The sequence below is a fragment of the Nycticebus coucang genome, chromosome 6 (assembly GCF_027406575.1).
Source record: "Nycticebus coucang isolate mNycCou1 chromosome 6, mNycCou1.pri, whole genome shotgun sequence".
Taxonomy (NCBI): domain Eukaryota; kingdom Metazoa; phylum Chordata; class Mammalia; order Primates; family Lorisidae; genus Nycticebus; species Nycticebus coucang.
Window position 1 is genome coordinate 9,572,361 of NC_069785.1, and position 17,648 is coordinate 9,590,008.

General features: G+C 36.8%; 1 protein-coding gene across 3 annotated transcripts in view; it reads left to right on the forward strand.

Annotated features, from left to right (window-relative positions):
• MDGA2 (MAM domain containing glycosylphosphatidylinositol anchor 2) overlaps positions 1-17,648 on the forward strand; it is an 838,509-nt gene that overhangs the window by 560,185 nt on the left and 260,676 nt on the right. For all 3 annotated transcript variants that reach the window (XM_053595463.1, XM_053595464.1, XM_053595465.1), the window contains one exon: positions 2,822-3,151. In XM_053595463.1, coding sequence (XP_053451438.1) covers positions 2,822-3,151 — 330 coding nt within the window. The remainder of the gene's footprint in view (positions 1-2,821; positions 3,152-17,648) is intronic.

Below are 17,648 nucleotides of genomic sequence, written 5' to 3' on the forward strand. Positions count from 1 at the left end.
GCTTATGCCAAATATAGAATTGTCTGATAGTGAGCTATCCAATCCCAATATCAGTATTTTGGGCAATGAATTCATTCTCAAAAGCGTACTTGATTATATTAATTTCAACCATTGTGTAATTGCCTATCATATTTAATATCATTAATTACAGTTTTATATCTATAGTGTCTTTCACTTTGGGCTCTAAGTTATTTATGAGGAGAGAGTATAACATAATATGGATATTGATTTCATAGTTTTAATCAGTAGTTTCTGAGTTGTTTAGTAGTTTAAATCTAACTTGCCTAATGAGTTTGTCATTCTCTCATTGTCAGCACCACTTTAATATGTATCCAAAGTACAGAACTAGAAAATCATAAATGTATAGTAAATAAATGGTGATCACATAAACATCTGGTTTTTGTTGTGTTTGTGTATAACAACCAGCATATAACTTTGTAATAAAATTATTACTAAAAAAGTACCTCTGTGTATGCTCATATTTTAATCATGTTATTGACAAACTAATATATAGAATTTTTAAAATTTCAAAGTTATAACTTGTCTTTTGTTTAAAAATTCTATTTCTGCTTACCATTTCTCTGTAGAAACAGGCTAAGGAAAATCCTTAGGAAATGAAAGACAATTCTGACAATGTTATGGTGCTAACAAAAGTAAATGCTCTTGAATTTTTTTTTTTTTTTTTTTTGTAGAGACAGAGTCTCACTGTACCGCCCTCGGGTAGAGTGCCGTGGCGTCACACGGCTCACAGCAACCTCCAGCTCTTGGGCTTACGTGATTCTCTTGCCTCAGCCTCCCGAGCAGCTGGGACTACAGGCGCCCGCCACAACGCCCGGCTATTTTTCTGTTGCAGTTTGGCCGGGGCTGGGTCCGAACCCGCCACCCTCGGCATATGGGACCGGTGCCCTACTCACTGAGCCACAGGCGCCGCCCTTGAATTTTTTTAGATCTATTTTAAAAAGAAAAGGATAGTCTAGGCTACTATAATTTGCTTTGTTCTGAAGAACTGCAATTACATTGGAATTGAATGTGCACGATTTTATATGCCAAGTGTGATGACCAGATAGAGATGTTTTCATCACATTTCCTTTTCTAAATAAAATGTGAAGTCAGATTTCAGTGCCTATGAAAATATAAATACATGACGCTAGGTAGGAGAGTTCTATAATTTATCCTACTTTCAGCCTAGAATGACCTACTGATAAGGATATGGTTAGAGATATCCTCTGAATTATGGTAAAATGTAGCAAATAACGAGAGAATGTGATATAAACATTTGCCTCTGGGGTTTCTATCGAGCCTGAAGCTTAGTGCATTTTCTAAATAATAATTTGGGGAGTTCTCCTCTGAGATTCAAACTTCTTCAGGCATATATAGTATTTTGCATCTGTGTAGTATGTTATTTCTCTAGACATAGGTGTTATATGTGTTTTGTGAATAAATTAGGCTGTAATCTGTGCACACAGAAGTCGCAATATGTGAGGGCCGTGGTTATGAATATTTTGTTCATCTCGTATAATCAGGGTCTAGTCTAGAGTGTAGTCCTGAGAAAGATTCCTACAAATAAGTCTTGAATAAAAAGAAACATTGCTTTTGATATTCATTTACCTCTCCTCACAAGATGAAAACAAGAAAGCACATGGAAATATTGGAAGGTAAAGAGTAAAGAAATTTAGAACAACTTTTTTTAAGATTTAAAAATATATTCATCTCTTGTTTATTCTGCACAATTCTACAGATTTTGCTGGCACCTCCTGGCCTTTATCAGACTAACTGAGGAAAATGTGGTTAAATTTAGGAGTGATTGTATAGAATGCCGTTAGGATTGCTGCTGCCCACAGTCCACTGAATTCATGACATTTTTGACAGTAGCATTCCATAGTAAGGTTTTATGGTGAAAGTGAATGACCAATATTTTATTCTGATAATTGTATTTCACCACAAATGGTGCATTTCATTATATAAAGATGTTAATGTTCTGGGATAGAGACATGGGGAAATTCCGTTTCATGTCCCCTGGTGTCTTTCAGAGTTCAGGCTCTTAGATAGCTGGATCCAGATTGTGAACACAGCACTGACCACAGACCCAGAAAGCCCGGCTTTTAGGGTACAAACGTGACACGTTTACTGAGCCATCTGCCAAGAGGTCCTTTGATTATCTGTAGAACGCCAGACATTTTTAACTGGCAATGTCTCTATATGGTAGAATAGAGAATTTCATAGAGATTTTTTGAGACTATTTTTGCAAGTTTTTTTTTTTCAGTTCAGATTATTTCAATGTGTGAGAATGCCTCATACATGTGAACTGAATCAAATCTTGCTACTTTTGCCAGTACGTAGATACAGCCTTCAAAAAATTTTCTTTAATATGATATTTGTGCAATATTTGAGCTGTTTGGAAAGTCATGCAATAACTGAGAGATGACATAGGGAAAGAATTAGACTAAATGATCCCTATTATTACTTTTAATTTTAATACCCTATGACTTTATAGAGAAAGATTTCATCATTATTTTTTTCAAAATTCAGTGCCAGCAGTGTTTAATTATAATTGTATATAGTCTTAAAGCATTACTTTTTATAACACTGGAAAATATTATCCAATTTATAAAAATCAGTGTTTAGAGACATTAAGTGACTTAGGTTTTTAGATTTTTCTGGATTGCTGAGAAGAGTTTTACTGGTATACATGCTATTTAGGTATAATAAAGATACATATGTATATTTTATTTTGTTTATTTCAGTGGTGGTTATCTAGAGTGAATTAATCCCTAAAATGGTGAAAGTAACACTAACCACTTACGGAATTTTTATATTTTAGCATTAAAAAAGGGTCGATTTTGGATCACGCCAGATCCTTATCACAAAGATGACAACATCCAGATTGGGCGTGAGGTGAAAATATCTTGCCAAGTAGAAGCTGTTCCTTCTGAAGAGCTAACGTTTAGTTGGTTTAAAAATGGTCGTCCATTAAGAAGTTCTGAGAGGATGGTTATTACACAGACTGATCCTGACGTCTCTCCGGGAACGACAAACTTGGACATCATCGACTTAAAATTCACGGATTTTGGGACATACACATGTGTAGCGTCCCTCAAGGGAGGAGGAATATCTGATATCAGTATTGATGTGAACATATCCAGCAGCACAGGTAAGAAGCACATTCATGATGCAAGAGATGTTCGCTTTTAAAACAATTGAAGTTTAGCTGACAAAAGAGTCTTTAGTGAATAACACTGTCATTTTTTTAAGTTTCCTAGAAACAAAATTCTGATATTCTGAATGCTTAAAAAATATCAGATTATGAAACATTGTTATGTACATCTGTAGATGAGGAAAATGCCAGAGCTTTCACGTTAAGTTCAAAGTTAAGGGCATTCAGAGGCTTTAAAGCCCTTTAATTTTATGTAGTGCAATCAGCACCCAACCAGAGAGTTGCAAAGTCGGCGTATTTGTTTTGCCAACTTGTTACCAGATTGAATTTTAATTGAAGATTCTTACATTATTCCAGGTGAATAATACGTATGGTAAACACTGTTCACAAAGGTAGTAGACAGAGTGTGTTCTGAATAATGTTCAACACTTGCTTTTTCTTTCCAGTCAGGGAGCATTTTGTGCCTCCTCATGGTTCCAAATTGTAGGTCACACTGGATTGGTTTTACTCCTTAAAAAAAAAAAAAAAAAAGAGGCCCGTACTTCAGGCTGACAAAATATGCTCACTTTTCACAAGTCTGCTTTTGTTTCTGAAAGATATTCCCTTTTTTTGTCATCCACAGCTAATGTCAATGGACTTTAGGGGGATGAAAGTACTTGTGTTTAGTCATTATTCCTTTTCTAGGTTAGAAAAAATCAAGAAAAAACAAACACTTTATAACTTTAAAACTTTGTAATTTTATAACTTAAATTGCTATTTGAATATCAGATAGATGCATTTCGGTTATCTGATGAAAAATTGTGGCTATGTTCAGTCTGTATCATTGACTCGTGTGTTCATTCAGTCAATAAATACCCATTGATTCCCCGCATCTATGTGGTAGGTGACCCTGTTCCAGGGGACTTCCCACATATCATACTTTCTAGGTGAGTAAGAATAATTTATGTAAAATCCAGGATCACTGTCTTTGTTTTCTGAGGGATGGCGGCTTTTCCGGACTTGTTCTGCACTTGATCGTAAGCCTTGCTTTGTTTTGGTTCGGTTGCTTCTCCAGTCTTGTTCACTTGTTTCTTTTTTCAGAGACAGTGACATAAAGCCCCACATCCAAAGAATGAGTGCTCCCATGTAAAAGGACTCCTCTGAGGGGAGCACAGTTTCTATGCTATTTAACATAGAAGGAGCACAGTTTGACGAGAAGGAGGGTGCATTAAATGAGTGGGCCGTAACGTTCATGCTACAACTATAGCAGTTATGTGGCCTGTTTGAAATTATATATCGTAAGCAGCCAAAGGTGACTGACATTGATTTGTGAAATTTCCAAAAATCCTAAATGGAAAATCCAAGATTATCAAGAGCAGATTTTACTCAAGAAATGCCTCTTAGTAATCGTGGGTTAAGTATAATAATATTTTCTTAATTGTGATTTATTTGGTAACCAAAGGAAACAACAGCAGAGTTAAAAACATATGTATTAAGTCTTCTTGGAAAACACTACCCTCCTGCTATCCACCTCAGGAGGAACCAAGGAACTTCGTATTGCTTATTGACGTAATCTCAGCATTTGGAACAAAACACAGCCCAACAGTTGCTGCTCAGAAATTGCTGAGTAACAAAATGAGCCAAGTGTGCACCCACTTACCTTGTAGGTTTCTTACAACCTACTATCTCCATAACACAGACAGTTGATGCCCCCTCTTACTGACCTTGGAATTCCTTACTAATTTTAAGGCAGGTGATGTGATAGAAAAATGTATACTATGACTTAATGTGTTATCACTCCCAGTGGCTCCATAATTTGTGGTTTCCAGTGAAAATAAAAGTATGTATCCCTTATTCAAAATAAAATTTACAAATTCACCATGGCAGCATCAGAGCCAAGCTTGGAGCCCTTCTCACTGTGTCTGCATGGGTGGTGGACTCTGGAGGCCGGCCTGCCAGGAGATGATACTTGCTCTAAAGAATGAGCCACTAGAAGCGATGGTGTGCTCTGTCTTCATGCTGAAACATGTCGTTAATGTTTGACTTTGCTTACAGTACAATGGAATTAAAGCAGTGGTTTGCTATGAAAATGATATCTATTCTAAGACAGAGTTTGAACAATGATAATGAATAAGTTGGTAGCATAGAGGAAAGTCTTGGACTATATTAATTCTGTGAACTAAAAATGTATACAGAGGAGATTCTTTGACTCACTCACAAATGGGGTGAGTGAGCCAAAGAGAAGAAAGGAAGTGTTAAAACCTAAGTATAGGGCAGCGCCTGTGGCTCAGTGAGCAGGGTGCCAGCCCCATATGCCGAGGGTGGCGGGTTCAAACCCAGCTCCGGCCAAACTGCAACAAAAAAATAGCCGGGCGTTGTGGCGGGCGCCTATAGTCCCAGCTGCTCGGGAGGCTGAGGCAAGAGAATCGCGTAAGCCCAAGAGTTAGAGGTTGCTGTGAGCCGCGTGACGCCACAGCACTCTACCCGAGGGTGGTACAGTGAGACTCTGTCTCTACACAAAAAAAAATAAATAAATAAATAAAAAGGACTTGAACTCTTAAAAAAAAAAAAAAAAACCTAAGTATAAACGTGGAGACCTGCTAGATTTTGGGTTTTTCTGGTTACACAGCATGTCTCACAAGCCAACCAGAATATTGCCATACACATAGCATGCATATGGAAAATGAGAAATTATAGCTTACTGTGCCTTCTTTTATTTATTTATTTATTTTTTTAAGACAGAGTCTCACTCTTACACCATGGGTACTGGGGCATTATAGCTCATAGCAACCTCACGCTCCTGGGCTCAAGTGATCCTCCTGCCTCAGCCTCCCGAGTGGCTGGGACTGTAGGCATTTGCCACAACACCCAACTGGTTTTTCTATCAGCTCAGGCTGATCTTGAACTCCTGAACACAAGCTATCCACCCACCCTCAGCCTCACAGAGTGCTAAGATTACAATGCACCTTTATTTATAAAATATTCCTTACAAAATTTTGCAAAGAGTGGCCACACATAGAGAATATTTTGTAAGATTTCCAACACTGCCCCGTGATATTCCCCATCTTCTCCAGAGAGACCTGGTTCCTCCTAAAGTGGAGGCCCCGTGAAGCCTTGGACTTTGTCTTGTGTGTCGCAGTAACTCAGCGTGTGGAACAATATGCAGCACGCAGGAGGTGCGCTGTTATTACTGAGGAATGAAATGAGCTGATTTTTGCCCACAGCCTTCCTCTCAGGTTTTCTTTCCTCCTATTTTGGAACTCTTTTTTTCTGGAGTGACCAGCAGAGCTTTTGTTGTATGTGGTGTGACAGTTAAGTTCCTGAGCTCATCCTAGAAAAAGTGCTGTGATGGCTGGACTAGTTGCTGGCCTTGGTGCCTAGCTAACCCAGGGGAGTGCTTCAGAGGTGACCACAGTGATTTTCAGCAATGAGGTATATGGCACATCTTCAAGGATAGCTTTGCGAATGCAAAAATTGTCCAACCTCATATGGTGACTTGAAGGGCAACTTTTGGGACACACTGTATGAATACTATTTTTTAAAATTGTGGATTAACCACGTAGTCAGTGGCTTTTTTTTTTTTTTTTTTGCATTAACCATTTTCCTTATGTTAAATATAAGCTATTGTGGGTGGCATTTTAAAACATTTCTGACTATGACATAAAACCATTTTTTCGTTGCAGTTTTGGCCAGGGCTGGGCCTGAACCTGCCACCCTCAGCATATGGGGCCGGCACCCTACTCACTGAGCCACAGGCACCACCCAAAACCATTTTTTCAATGGGAAAGTGACACTTCAACGTGTTTTTGATGACTTTTAAATTGCAATATAAAATATGCCATGAAGATAATTCTAGCTTACAGAATTATTAGCTTTTTTAAAAGATGATGATTTGCTTTTAGAGAAAACTTTGGATAGAAAAGCTGTATGTATTTTGGAGTTTGCTTCATGCATTCGATTGAATATTAATAAAAAATTATAATATGTGTGATTACAGATCATGTCATTTTCACATTAATTCAATATTAGAAACCTTTTATCCTTCTGATTCTGTAAATATGCAAATTGTTTTGCTGGGCACACTTACTGTTCTGTCAGTTTAAAGTTGATGTTCCTTTCAGATTTCTTCACTGAGTTGTTGCTTCACAGCAGGCTCTGTGTAATATGGGGACAGTGTGAAGGGACCTTGCCCTGAAGGCACTTAGAGTTTAAATCGTCAAGACAGATTCCCTAGAAATGAGGCAATATATAGAGTGGGTGGATACAGTGCTGAAAGTTTGATCAAACTTCTGTAGAAATTGCAAATGCTTTTGTCAGTGTGGGCACAGGAAAGTTTTAGAGAGAAATGACATTTGAGCTAAATCTTAATGAAAATAATGTTGTGATAGTGGCAGTGGCATGAGGGAACATTTGGCAGAATACACAGAATGAATAAAGTCCCAGGAATGTTAAAGTGACTCTTTATTTCTTGCTTTTACTGTAAGATTGATATGAATAATATTGATCCAAATAATATTGATATGAATAATATTGATTCGAATAATATTGATATGAATAATAAGCAAATTATATTAGTCTATTTCAGTTCTATAATTTTCATTACTGATGCTATATTTTTACCTGACTAGACTGCAGGTAACTTAAAAATATAGTGTAATAGTTGTAAATGTTTCAGTTAAAAATCAAATACGGTATGGGCAGCACCTGTGGCTCCAAGGAGTAGGGCCCCGGCCCCATACGCTGGAGGTGGTGGGTTCAGACCCAGTCCCGGCAAAAAACCGCAAAAAAAAAAAAAATCAAATACCGTATAACTTTCATTGCTATAAATCAATTTTGAGTTTTGTGAAATAAAAATCCTTCACATACTTGCTGAAAAATGTATGTGAATTTCAACCTAAAATGTTAGCAACAGTTAAAATCAAATTCTTAAAGTATTGTCATTTGAGTGTTACTCATTTACATAAATATTTATTATACAGTAGTAGCTTTCTAATTTTCGGAGAGCTCGCTGCAGAGCACCCCATTGCTCCCTCCAGTGTGTTCCTTGGTGACAACCTCGGTGCTCATTAGAAGGCATGTGCTCGTTTGTGGGACTTGACAAACTCGTAGGTTTATAGTAAACTCATTTGCATCATGTCTCAAAAATCTAAACAGTCAAACTAGTGGTCTGTGGATTCCCATGGTGAGACACCTGCTGGGCAAATATAGCAGAAGACTCAGCACAGATGTGGATGATTTGTTTTCTTCCTTGTTACAGTTCCCAGGCATTTCATCTAGCAGGAAGTGGAGCGAGGTTTAGGGGATTGAACAACAGGCTAAAATATAAGCATAGGTGCACAGGGGTAATCAACTGAGAAAATTAGGAACTCGTGAAATTCTGCTGATTAAAACTCAAGTTCTATAAAATAGCTATCAGAGGGATAGGTGGTTTTATGTAAGTGGAAGTCATGTGTATATGACTCACATAAAACCCTGACAATACTTTGATCAGTGGAGGCTTCTACGCAGCTAAACATTATATAATTAGCACCTGAGTTTCTAGGCAAAGAAATTTTAATTTCCTTCCTTGAATCCACAACTGTGAAGTATAATCCATGACCTCTGATACTATGATAGAGACCAGAGGTGGACAAACTTTCTGGAAGGGGCCAATAGAAAGTAAATATTTTTAGTTTCTCAGACCACACAGTTTCTCTCATAACTATTCTACTCTGCTGTTACAATGGACAAGCCATTGTAGACAATAAATTAATGGCACAGCTGTATTCCAATAAAACTTTATTTACAAAAACAGGTGATACATTATATTTTGCCCACAGGCCATAGCATGTTGAATTCACACCTACACTTTTGAAATTGTATTAATAAAGAAATGAAATAACAACAAAGCTGAACTCTATGGTCTTACTAGGAAATGAAGTGAAAGTCACATATTCTTAAATTTTATTGGTTTATTATAAACATTTATGCATTTCATAGAGATTGAAACAAAAATCTCAGTCTTATTCCTCATTTACATGTATATTTTATTGAATTAATTGCTAAGCTGATCATTGTTTGCTAGATGGTCCAATATGTAGAATTGTGATGCAAGAAGTTTTGGAGATTATTTTGTAATTGATCAAGGCTCATTACTAAAATACAAAACTTTCTGTTATCATTTCTATTCTGTTTGAAAACTTTTATTTATCTTTCATTCCTATTTCTATGTATTTAAATTTTTTTTTTGAGTGGCTGAGAAGACATAATGGAAAAAACCTCAGACGTTAAAATTAGACATACTCTGAACTTCAGAATGTCTTGATTTGGGAATAAGTTTCCTTTCCTTTGAGTGGCTCTTTGGCCACTTTTTGTGCTGGCCTGGGGAGAATTAGTTTTATGCAAATTGTTTCTTTGTTAAGTCTTGAAGATTCCAGTGTCTCAGCTGAATCTTGCGTTTACTGTAAAAAGTATTACATCCTTTCTTAGTATGGGTTAGGAAGAAGCATAGTATTTTGGGCAGGGTGTCTATAGGGAGAATGGCCCCCTATAAAATAGTGAATTTTCTCTTCTATAGACTTTCTGGCTGTCTTTTCACATACTTTCCTACCTTACTTACAGCATTGGAACTAGAACTAAGTGTGGTTAAGCAAATATCTTGCCTTTGGTAGTCTTAGAGCCTTAAGATGTTACTGTGTTTAGTGATTTTCTCAGAGAAACTCTGAAACATGGAATTCTATTCTTGCTGAGTGTGTGAATTCCATTGAGCACATGCAAAGAACATTTTTTTAGGAAATATTGAATTGTGCATACCCACCAAGGTACATTATTCCTTTCAATTATGTTTCTAATAAAGGATGGTATTAATGTTAGCCTAGATGATAGGCATTATTAAATAAATTATGTAACTTCGTGTTTAGGTTATTTGAAAGTTTACCAAGAAGAATATTTTATGCTCAGCATTGCTTATATAAAGATAAGCTTTTCTGACCAATACCTTAAATCACACCACCTTCCTGGTCTTAACCAGGAAGAAATAGATCTCTTGAACAGACCAATATCAAGCACTGAGATTGCAGAAATAATAAAAAAAGCTTCCAATAAAACAAAGCCAAGGACTAATAGCTTCACATCAGAATTCTATCACACCTTCAAAGATGAGCTTGTAACTATACTGCAGAACCTATTCCAAAACATTGAGAAGGAAGGAACCTTCCCAACATGTCCTATGAAGCAAACATCACCTTGATTCCAAAACCAGGAAAGGACCCAACCAAAAAGGAGAACTACAGACTAATTGCACTAATGAATATTGATGTAAAAATATTCAACAAAATCTTAGCTAATAGATTGCAGCTACTCATTAAAAAATTATATGTCACAATCAAATAAGCTTCATCCCAGGGATGCAAGTGTGGTTTAACCTACACGAATCCATAAATGCAATATACCATATCAATAGAAACAAACAAAAAAAAGACCATATGATCCTTTCAATAGATTCAGAAAAAGCATTTGAAAAAATCAACATCCTTTTCTAACAAAAACACTTAAGAAAATAGGCATAGGTGGCACATTTCTCAAGCTAATTGAAGCCATCTACGACAAACTCACAGCTAACATCATACTGAATGGCGTAAAACTGAAAGTGTTTCCACTTAGATTGGAACCAAACAAGAATGTCCACTACCCTAACAAAAGAGGTGAAAGATCTTTTCAAAGAGAATTACAAAACCCTAAGAGAAGAAATTGCAGAAAACACTAACAAATGGAAGAATATACCGTGCTCTTGCCTGGAAAGAATCAACATTGTCAGAATGTCTATTCTACCCAAAGCAATCTACAGATTCAATGAAATCCCCATTAAAATATCAACATCATATTTTGAAGAACTGGAAAAAATAGTATTTTGCTTTGTATGGAACCAGAAAAAACTCCATATAGTTAAGGCTATTCTTTTGTATTATTATTAAGTCATTTGTACATAGATCATGAATACATTTATACCATTATGGGATTCAATGTGTTGATTGTTTGTACAAATTGGAGGGCTTACATCCTACTAATCAACATAGCATTCACCTCATTTACCCAAATACAGCTTTAAGACATTGGTGTTCCACAACTGATAGATCCAACTTGTACTTGCAATATGCTTCATAGGTATGGTCCCCCTATTAACCCTCCCTCTATTGACACACTCCTCACTTCCCCTTTCCCTCACTAGGCTAAAGTTGTGTTTCATCTTTCATGTGCAAGTGTAAGTGATTATAAATTAGTTTCACAGTAGTACTGAGTACACTGGATATTTTTTTTCATTCCCGAGATACTTTACTAAGAATATTTTCTAGCTCCATCCATGTAAACACAAAAGAGGTAAAAGTCTATTCTTAGTAATAAAAATAAAGTGGGAGGCATCCCCCTACCAGACTTCAGGCTATATTACAAGTCCACAGTAATCAAAACAGCATGGTATTGGCACAAAAATAGAGACATAGACATATGGAACAGAATAGAAAACCAAGAGATGGAACCAGTCTCTACTTGCAATCTGATTTTGATACACCAAACAAAAGCATACGGGGGGAAAGAATCCCTATTCAACAAATGGCGCTGTGAGAACTGGATTACCACATGTAAAAGCCTGAAATTCAACCTGCACCTTTCACCCTTACAAAAATTGACTCATGATGGATAAGAGACTTAAATCTAATACACAAAACAATAAAAAATCTTAGGAGAATGTGTGGGAAAAACTCTTGATGATGTTGGACTGGGGAAAGATTTTATGATAAAGACTTTGAGCAGCCATTGCAACAATAAAAATTAACAAATTGAAACTTAAGCTGAAAAGCTTTTGCACAGTCAAGGACACAACAAGTAAAGCAAAAAAGACAACCTTCAGAATGGGAAAAGATTTGCAGGATCTCAATCTAATAAAGGTTTGATTAATTAACTAGAATCTAGAGAGAACTGAAATTAATCGACAGAAAAAGAGTAAACAATTCCATCTACCTCTGGGCAAAAGATATGAACAGAATCTTCTCTGATGAAGACAGACAAATGGCTAACAAACATTTGAAAAAAGGTTCATTGTCCCTGATCATCAGAGACATGCAAATCAAAACCACCCTGAGATATCACCTACCCCCAATGAGAATAGCCTATATCACAAAGCCTCAAAGCTGCAGATGCTGGCATGGATGTGGAGAGAAGGGGACACTTTTACCCTGCTGGTGGGACTGCAATTTAATACAACCATTTTGGAAGGAAGTATGGAGAACCCTCAAAGAACTCAAGCTAGACCTCCCATTTGATCCTGCAATCCCATTACTGGGGCATCTACCCAGAAGGAAAAAAATCCTTTTATCATAAGGACATTTGCACTAGACTGTTTATTGCATCTCAATTTACAATAACCAAAATATGGAAACAACCTAAATGCCCACCAACCTAGGAATGGAATAACAATCTGTGGTATATGTATATCATGGAATACTACTCAGCCATTAAAAAAGATGGAGACTTTACATCTTTTGTATTAACCTGGATGGAGCTGGAACACATTCTTCTTAGTAAAGTATCACAAGAATAGAGAAGCAAGAATCCAATGTACTCAGTTGTAATATGAAGGCAGTAGATGAGCTAATACAAGGGGTGGGGTAAAGGAATGAGGGATTGAGGAGAGGGGAGGAAGGATGAGGATGGGGGGTCATGGTGTATGGCACACCTCTTGTGGGCAGGACACAATTACAAGAGGGACTTACCCAACAACTGCAATCAATGTAACCCAGTTCTTTGTACCCTCAATGAATCCCAAACAATGAAAAAAAGAAAAGAAAAGAACCTTTTCTCCTTAAATAAGTTTTTATTTAAAATTCAGAAAGTTTTATTTTAAAATTTTAAATGCTTTCCAAGAATTGTTAAATATTCGTTGGAATTATTTCTTCTGTTAATCTTGCATTGTTTCGCAGCTGACTCAAATTTTCCACGGAGAAAAAGCAAATGTATGCAAAACCAAGAGTGTTGAGGAATGGCTGGAGACTTACCTTAAATCTGTGTTTGAATAGATATGCATAAAATAATAAGAAAAAACTAGCAAAAATAGCAAAAAGTTTCAGAGACACTAGCTCTCCACATCAAATATTATTGTTTATATTATTGCTGTTGTTATCATTTAGCTTCAGATAGCATTGACAGAGATTGTGGGTTTGGAGCTAATGTCCAGTTTTCTATTTTTTTTTTTAAATATATTAACCATCCAAAAAATCAAGAATACATGATTGAATGTTTTAGGGTGAGAACACCTTTAGAAAATGCCACATTAAAATGTGCTAAATGACTTAAGAGAGAAATTTTTTAAATGACATAAAACTAAGTGTGGTAAGTCATATGGGAGGAGTTTAGGAAGACCTGAAATTTCTGCAATTTTCTTAAGGAAGATAGGAAATCAACACAGTATTTATGACTCAAGACAATGATGTTTTCTCCCTTCCCTTTGTTTCAAGAGCTTCCAGCCTTTATTTCAAAAGCTTTCAGCCTTTATTTCAAGAGCTCTCAGTGGTCCTAAAAAAAATGTCATGAGTGGAGGAAGATTGAGGCTTGGAAATTTAAATTTGGGAGGCAGGTTAACTGGCAGTGCAAGTAAAAAGTCTTCTGTTACGGCAAAGAGAGATTAAGTATGAGGGGCATCCACAATTCTGGCCTTCATTCAAAAATATAGTGCACATTTAGATCAATACATATTTGCTCAATAACTACTATAGGAAAGGGGATGAAGAAAGAAGTAAAACATAAGGGTTCTAATTCATAATGATCTGTATACCTGCTTTGGGAAAATCCCAGGATGGTGTAGAAAAACCACACTCAAACTGACATGGTGCAGAGAGACCAAAATGACCCAGACCAGTCCAGCTCGGTGAGTTAGATGAGTGTGTTATAGGTTTCTTACACAGGACCCTCATATGTAATCTCATTCCCAGTCAAGAGAGGAATCCTTTGGACACTCACTCATTGGGCAAGAGTTCTTGGAAGAGTAGGATTCATGCTGCCTGTCTGTAGAGACTTCAAATCCTTTCTGGCAAGTGATGCAGAGCTCTCTCTCTCTGCATCATTGTATATTTATGTGCAATACAGGTTACCCGTGCTTAGTACTTCCTATTAGGTGGGGACTGCAGTATCAGAATTTAATAAAGGATTAAGGCAACCAAGGCAGCTTAAAAGAGTTCAAACTGGTCTTAAGACTTATGACCATCGATATGAAGAGAGCTACTTAGGAATACATTTGTGCTTTGTATTTCTTTCAGCTTTCTTGTTTTGATCTATATCTTTCAATTCAAGAGAAACCTACTACGTGAGTTCCGTTAAACTTTAAAAGCCAGTGGTGGGGAACTTGTGTTTTTCCCTCAATACCCCATTGGGATTCCACTTGAATAACTTTAGTAACAGATAAAATCTAGCACTCACCTTAATAAACTACCAAAATGATGTGGAAGCACACAAGATCACGTTCTGTAAGGCAGGCAGCAAGTGGGTGGGAATAGGACTGAGGCCCAAGGAAGGGTCTTATTAGTTCACGTTCACATAATCGAGAATGACCAAAGGATCTTAGCAGGGGAGCAATACCATCTGATGGGTACTTTGGGGGTCTATGCCGTCGATGAATCTGCAGAGTTCAGAAAAGGGATGACTAGAGGAATAGTGGTGGAAAAATAAAATAGAGGCTCAGGAAACATTCCTGAGGCCTAGCAATCAATGGGAAACAGAATACTTCTATTTGCCCAACACTGAAAATACCTTTACATTGTGCAGAAGTAGTCAGTGAATTACTTACAGATAATGTAAGAGAGAAGGCAAACATTTTCTTAAGTTATAAAGAAAACTAAGGCAATGGGGATGAGCAGTATATTATGGATACTGTTCAGGTGACACAGGAAAGGATTCAGAAAGCTTAGCTGATATAACAAGCCTGAGACTCTGGAACTATGTCTGAGAAGTCGGTTATCCTCTGTGCATATTAGATTCCTTATGTCTCCACCACCACTTTGGAATATTTTCAAGACAGACTTTGAAGGAATTGAATGAAAAGGAAGGGAAGAATGAAGTCTATAGATTGCAATGTGTATGTGTGAGGGGTGGGGGGCAGTTAACATTGATCACACTGGAGAGATTGTTAATAATCCGATGAGCTCCCACGACTTCTCTCATTAAGGGCCAGATAAGTCAAGGACAACTTTTTCATGTCAATTTAAGAAAGAGCCTGATTGACACCAGGCAGCTTAATGGTCTTGGGTCCTAGCCCAGATTCACCACTTAGTAGCACTATGATGTTGGTCTGGCTGGGCCTCAAAACTTTTCATCTATAGAATAAAGGGATCAGCTGGATAACTGATTTCCAAATGGAATTTCAGTGGCAACTAGAAATTCTTTGGACCATTTTCAAGGGCTACTTGAACGGTAGGTTGAAGGAGCATAACCAGCTGAGAATTTTACCCTTTCTTTCCTCTTCCAGCTTCAATCAGAGCAAAATATTTTTCCCTTTTCGTACAGAATTTTGATGTCAGATTATATTTGGACAAAGGATTCTGACTCCCATTCACCCATAGGTATAGGCAAGCACACGATTAAACACTCATATTTGACAACCATGGGCTTAGATACCTTCTCAAGTATGTTATGATTCTGTGATTTCAGGATGGCATGACTTGGCATTTTAGAATATTGTAATGCTACATACTGAAGCTGGAGGGAGGTTAGAGCAGACAAGGGGATGGTAAAACATTCTTCTGTTTCTGATGACCAATTAAAAATCAGATTACAAGAAAGGTCAGAACTGAAACATGGACTTCACAAGTAATTATACTAATTTGAAACTCAAGGGCTTAAGAAAAGAATAAAAAGCAAGGGTAAAAATTGTTCAGGAAGATGCTAGAAAAAACAGAAACCGTGAAGAAAATGAGTAAGAGAAGCCAGTAGAAATCAAGAAAAATGAGCCCCCCAGGTTGTGAGGGAAAAAATATCTACTTGAAAATTTTCTAGATTTCCAGTGTCTGCAGGGCCTGTGCTATCTTTTCGCCCACGTGGAGAGACATGTGAATTGTAACATCAGTTCCAGGTATAGTCATATTGCTGCATAGATTTTGATAATGGAAGCAAGCTCTTATTTTCCTTTAGTGAAAGGATTGATCATTGAAGAGTGAGGGGTGTGAAAAAAACACAGTGAGAAGGAGAAAGAGTGGGAGGAAGAGAAGAAAACAGGAAGGGGGGGTGGGAAGAGGGGAGGAGAAAAGATTATCCAAATTTTAACTCCAGTATCTCTGTGTGAAGAACAGCCATCCTCAGATTGTATGCCACAGAATTATGAAGAAGAATTATGTTCATTCTTCACAGGCCGCAGGTAGCATCATAAGACACTCACAGAAATTAACAATTATACTAATCCTTTTTTCAACAAGACGATTCAAAGGAGAGAGAATATTTAAGACATTTTTAGTTGCAAGTCATTTCGAGAAGCATAAGTTATATCACTATTTTTACTACTTATTTTGAGGGGAACATAAATACAAAGACTGGCTGAATAATCTATAATAGTTTAATAAACTTTTTTTTTTTTTTTTTAAGAAACAGGGTTTCACTCTGACACCAAGTGTAGTTCAGTGGTGCAATCATATCTCCCTACAACCTCTAACTCCTGGGCTCTGGCAAACCTCCCACCTCAGCCTCCTGAATAGCTGGAGCTATAGGGCTATGCCACCATGCTCAGCTAATTGTTTTTATGTTTTATAAAAACAGAATCTTGCTATGTATCCCAGACTGGTCTTAAACTGTCCTTAAGTGATTCTCCTGCCTTGGCCTCCCAAACTGCTGGGATTACAGGCATGAACCACTGTGTTCAGCCATTAAGCATGTTTTCATATTAAAATTTTCTCATGTAAAATTGGATCTATATAATTATGGAAAGAACATTAGATTCATAATTTTCTTCAATTATTATGTTAAAACACAAAAATACTTTCCCCCCAAACATGAGAACAAAGGCTCTACGTTTCAATTGATAGTACAACAGTGATTAATTAACCTTTGTTTAATTACTGTCCATGTTTTGAAGACTTTCTTCACTTGGTAAAATTAAACACATTTTGACATTCCCAGATTAAATTGAAATAAAAGCAGACCAGTGAGGAGAAAGTGAACCTGATTTATCCCTTCTATATCCTTCCTCCTGCTCTGGTGTAAGCAATGGGGGCATAGGAACTTTCTGAATTTTAAATGACTAGATGTAAATTTCTTCAATGAGTACTAAAAATCATCTGTTAGTTTCATAATTTGTGGTTATAATTATAACAACTAGCAATGATTTACTAGAATTAAAGAAAGGCTTGTGACCAATATCTCCATTAACTGATAAAGAATAAATGTTTCTATCAGATTTATAGCTAATAATGGGCTATAAATTAGAGTATATTATTTTAAGATTATAATACCATGACCAACCCTGGTGTTTATTTTATAAGAGAAGCTAGAACTATGGGAATTG